At 43.3% G+C, this 5295-nt stretch overlaps 1 protein-coding gene across 1 annotated transcript; it reads left to right on the forward strand.

The window, feature by feature from the left end:
• The first annotated feature begins 301 nt into the window (after positions 1 to 301).
• On the forward strand, positions 302 to 1881 carry LOC140327854 (N-acetyltransferase 8-like). Its single transcript, XM_072407165.1, has one exon. The coding sequence runs from the start codon at positions 629 to 631 to the stop codon at positions 1298 to 1300; it is 672 nt and encodes a 223-aa protein (XP_072263266.1). The 5' UTR covers positions 302 to 628; the 3' UTR covers positions 1301 to 1881.
• The last annotated feature ends 3414 nt before the right edge of the window (positions 1882 to 5295 follow it).

Genomic DNA, 5295 nt, shown 5'->3' on the forward strand with positions numbered 1-5295 from the left:
TAAAAGGGGCTCACAGATTCAAAATAAGCCTTCCACCTGCAGCCTCACAACGCAGGGGTCAAGTTGTGGGAAAAAGTCCCTTACCCCATAAATGGCCTTTGCCACTTTTGGGGGCAGGCATGGGTCAGTTTTTTTGCCAAAAGCAGAGGGGGCTACATGCTTTTTGCTCCCTTGAGTTTTTAGGAAAACAGATTCCAGACCCTTTCTGGATAGGTAAGGGCGCACACACTTTCTGCCCCTTTTCCTGTTCAGGAAAGTCCCAAACCAGTTTTAATGTTGTAGGTGGTAAAGGGGGTGGCTTTGGGGGCCAGCAAATCTGGCTGGCTATGAGTGCTGTCACAATCTGCCTCAGTGCTATCCTACAGCAGAAGGTGACAGCTTATGATAGGCATTGGGATTGATGGTCCTTACTGTAGACTACCCCTTACGTTCATATACAATAGTGAAACACACATTCATGCTCACCAAACCATAGTGCCATGTCCTCTTCCAGGGTCTTGGATTTGGTTTCTGGGAAGTGTACCATTATGAGGGCGTTCAAGAAATGGGTAAGGAGTGCTATGTATTTATTCATGTGATTATAAAAGTTCTATGCAGTTGATCTCTTAATTTTCTTTTGCAGGATACCATGAGTGACTATCATATTCGGCTGTACAAAGACTCTGATTACAAGGCAGTACGAGATATGTTTTCCCGAGGCATTAAAGAACACACCAAGACTGCTTTCCTTCACACTCTTGGTCTCACACGAATCTGGGCTCTCTTGCTGGCCACATTCTTGGTTTTCCTACAGATCACTGGGTCTTTACTCCTCTCCACCACAGTAGTGACTCTCAGTGTAGTTGCACTTTGGTTCTTGAACAGATATGTATATGCTGCTTATGTTGAATATAGCCTGAATAGTGACATGATGAATATACGGAAATATTACTTGGAGCGAGATGGTTACTGTTTCTGGGTGGCGGAGCTGGCTGGAGAAGTTGTGGGAATGGTCGCTGCCATTCCTCCATCTCCTCCCAATGGGGGAAACCAAGTGGAGCTCAAGAGACTGTCAGTTTCACTGAAACACAGAGGAAAAGGGATCGCCAAGGCCTTGTGTAGCAGGGTCATTGACTATGCCCGGAAGAGAGGCAGCAGTGCTGTGGTGTTGAGTACCTCTTTGTCTCAAATTGATGCTTCAACGTTATATCTCAAGATGGGCTTCAGAAGAACTTTTACTGAATATGCACCATTTATAATAGCAAAATTTATTGACTTCAGGATTTTGTTTTACCAGTTAGACATTCCTGTTCGTAGCTAAGTTGCATCTTCTTTTTAAACATACTGTGAAATACTATGTTTGACCATCTTTGACCCTAATAGCTGATGTACATCATGGTTAGATGGTCAAAGTTTTTTTCTATGTATGAGTTCTGAAGTCACTATAACATACCTGAATGTACCTTCAGGGTGGTTGAATTTGAATGAGAATGACCAGACACCAGGTCTTCAGCTAAAGACAGGCCAGCGATGATGAATTCAGTGATGGATCGAGGAACCATGTCTGACCGTCAGCTATAAATTCCCATATAACACAGAGTTTAGTTTCATATTGGGTCATTGTAATTTATGATGTTAAATTGTATTAAAAGTAAGTTTATTAACCAAACACATAGGAACAGTTTGGTGTGACAGGGTTAAATAAAAATGTACAGGTGGGAGGTGGGTTAGGATGCCAGTATAAGGGGTACCATCTAGTGAAACTTATAGCTGCTCCACTATATATATATATATACTGTTTGTCATATATATGTACTGTTTGTACTGTTTATACCATGATCCCATGCTAAAAATTAGTCCAGGCATGTAAAAATACTTTTAATAAATAAGAAATGTATGTGTCGGTTAAAAATGGGCTCCCATCTGCCTCCTTTAGGTGGGACTTTGATTTAATCTGCCTCCTCTTTCGCCTCTTTGGTTCCATCTGCTCCTTTAGGTGAGATTTTGGACTTATATGCTTCTTCAACGTGAGACCATGGTCCTATTTGCCTCCTCCAAGCAAGACCTTGGTCTTATCTGCCTTCCCAAGATGCGACTTTGGCCTTATCTGCCTCTTCCAGGTGGGACCCTGGTCCTATCTGCCTTTTTAAGGTAGGTAAATGGTCCTATCTGCCTCCACTAGGCAAGATCTTGGTCTTATCTGCTTCCTCGGGGTGAGACCTTAGTCATGTCTGCTTTCTCCAAATTAGACCTTATCTACCTCCAATAGGTGACACCTTGGTCTTATCTGCTTCTTCCAGGTAAAGCTACGTACACACGTCAGATTTTTATCGCCCGATAATCGGCATCGGCCAATTATCGGGCGAAAATCTGCCGTGTGTACAGTCGGTGTCGTCCATCGTCCGGACGACCGACCTACTGGATCCACGGACAATGGACGACAGCCGATCCTAATGAAAGAGAAGGGGAGAGCGCGCAGCAGGGTGCCGCTCCGTCGCTCTCCCCCTCCCCTCTCCATAGAGCATGAACGGTGCTGTATGTACAGCACCGTTCATGCATCGTGCACTCCCTTGTCGTTGGAAAGGATCGTGAAAGATCCTTTCCAACGACAAAAATTGCAAGTGTGTACGCAGCTTAAGACTTTGGTTCAATCTTCCCCTGTAGGTGAGATCTTGGCCTTATCTCCCTTCTCTAGCTAAGCCCTTGGTATCATAATCTAATAAATTTGATGCCATAATTTACAAATTCTTATACAACTTTATGTTTTCTAAGGAGAAAATTAGAATTTCTAGATATGCGGCCTATGACCACAGACTTTGACCCGACTTTGAAATGCTTCTCGGATCAATAACAGGTGCACCTGACCATCAGTAGACCTGCTTTTGACCTGCTTCAAGATTATTTTGCATTCCTATTCACTTGTAGCCTGTGTGTTATGAAGGAAAATCCATCAACAAGGTCCTTACCCTCACACCCTGTCCATGGTGCCAGGGCACATCAAGGGTCACATCAGAACTAGAAATGGGGGCAAATCTCCTTATTGAGGTCATTACATACAAAACAGCTATTCAGTTTTCAGCTCATCTTCATACTTAATTTAGGAACACAGCTGTATTTCCCAAACCCCTTGATTTTTCATGATTTTAGTTTATTGGATTGAGTGGTTGGCTCAGGGACTAGCTATAAGAGATATGAAGTACATTATATCTAGGTCTTTGTTAATAACATTGGGTGGCATGCAGTAACCATCAGCCACCAAATTATCATAGCTTACTAATGGAAATTTTATAGGTTGCTTTTGATAACTGCTGCCATTTTTGTTTGGTTTATGGCGGTCTATCTAAAGCTGGTTTCTCAGTTATGGCTGCATACTGGTGAGTTTAGTTGGCTTCTGGCTCCTTATATTTTGTTGCTCTCTCAAGGTAAGATGCTTGGGCTGGGCTCTCTCATGTTATATTTTGCTATAATTTTTATATTACGACATGGATCCAGCAGGAAAATTGACATGTACCTGTAGTGGCCACAGCTTTTCGGAAGCTTCTCGCTTTTTGGCCTTTTGGCTAAGATCAAGTGAAACACCCTGGAGTCTTTGAGGAGTGCCAATGGTTAGTACACTCTGCAGTATGGGAGGCTGTAGGTGGATGACCTCCTATCTCTGGAAGAGGGGAGATCTGCAGTGATGAACCCATGGTTTGGGCAGGCCCAGGGGTACCTTAATACACTTGGCATTTGGGGCAAATGCACTGGTATTATTGCACAACTTTTTCACAAAATGCTCCTTGGGCTGGGTCTTTTGGCAAAGGAATTATTATATCTGGCCCAAAGGCCAGCCATGGCACTTATTTATGTGGGTTTATTGCACCTTGCACTTTGCACCAGACAAATAAGGCACTTGTCCTTCTGGTTTCGCTGCCTGAACATTGGTGTGAATATTGGTGTGGGTCCCTCTAAGCCACAGGTCTCTCTTTGGGGGAGCCCTTGCTCAGTTGCTAAAGAGGTCTTAGCTCCGGTTGGCCATCAAGTTGGTCCTAGTAAATGGAGCCACCCAGTTTCAGCTGTGTGTGGTCAGCATAGGAAGCTTGTCTCCTGCCTAGAGCAATATGCCATGTGGGGATCAGGAAAGAGGTCGTAGTCACCTTAGGGATGGGACCATATAAAGCATCTGGTACAATTTTTTGTTTGTTCACATGTGCACTCACTTTTTTGTTGTACTGAGTTGAGGAATTGGATTTTTTTGTTACTAGAAATATAGATGTGCTGTGTCCACAACATGTAGGCAGAGCTGGAAACTCATGAGTGAAGATTTGACTTTACCCACCAAGTTCATTGAGACTTATGAGAAACCATTGAGTTCAACTCATCAGCAGGGATCCATACCTGAAATATTACTTTTAGACAGACAGACCTCTGTCCTAATCATCATAATCTTCCTGTCTGACCTTAATATTGTAGAAAGATATTCCTTTCCATGTGCCCTTAATAAATGTTTCATTGACAAGCATGGTGAGGACTTTGGCCTGATACGGAACAGTGAGTTCTGCCTTTACAATGGAGACCACCACCTTCACAGCTTTACCAGGATCATTCTCCATATTAGAGCTGGATGAATAGGTGACCTCTAGCAAGAGACAAACATGAACAGAATTTATACACATTTAAGTTAGCCAGAAACCCTCCTACATCATTTCAAGTGGTATTAAACCCCAGTGAAAATTTAGAGAAGTGATAGTCACACTCTTACTCTTAAAGAAAGAGACCTTTTAATTTCATCAATTAATTAAGATTGGAAAAATTTGCTTCGATTTCATTGGTCGTCATTAAGTTCCAGGTTTTGGTGCCACTCATTTTGATGTTTGCCTCAATGTCTAAAATCACCGGGATTCCAGCTTTAAAGGTCAAGTCTGCACCAAACCCAAGGGTATGGCTGTTCTCCTCGGAGAAGCGGCTGGACTCTTTAATAGTCTTACTAAACCTGGTAAAACAAATGACAATTACGGCCAATCAGGAAATAGCCTTAATCACCCTTGGCAATTTAGCTAGTTTAGACACAGCACTCTGTGTTTGTGCAACGTGTCTCCTTTAGTGCCAAGCCCCTAGCTTGCTGAGTTAGTTCCTGTACACCGGTTGATTAAGTCACTGTTGATTCATTTCCCTGTCCAGCACCTATGTTAACCCCAATGGTGCAATCTGGTGTTTCCCTGCCTGTTCCCTTGTGCTGTTCCAGTGTTCCTCTGTATCTGCGGTGATCCCTGTGTCACCTGTTCCTCTTGTCACTTCCTGTGTCTCCTGTGCTCCCCTGTGCATGAGGTGGCCCCC

This window comes from Pyxicephalus adspersus, chromosome 3, assembly GCF_032062135.1.
Source record: "Pyxicephalus adspersus chromosome 3, UCB_Pads_2.0, whole genome shotgun sequence".
NCBI lineage: Eukaryota > Metazoa > Chordata > Amphibia > Anura > Pyxicephalidae > Pyxicephalus > Pyxicephalus adspersus.

Bases quoted from the DNA above. Each gene is read 5' to 3' on its own strand.
- LOC140327854 (XM_072407165.1), top strand. From the start codon at position 629: ATGAGTGACTATCATATTCGGCTGTACAAAGACTCTGATTACAAGGCA.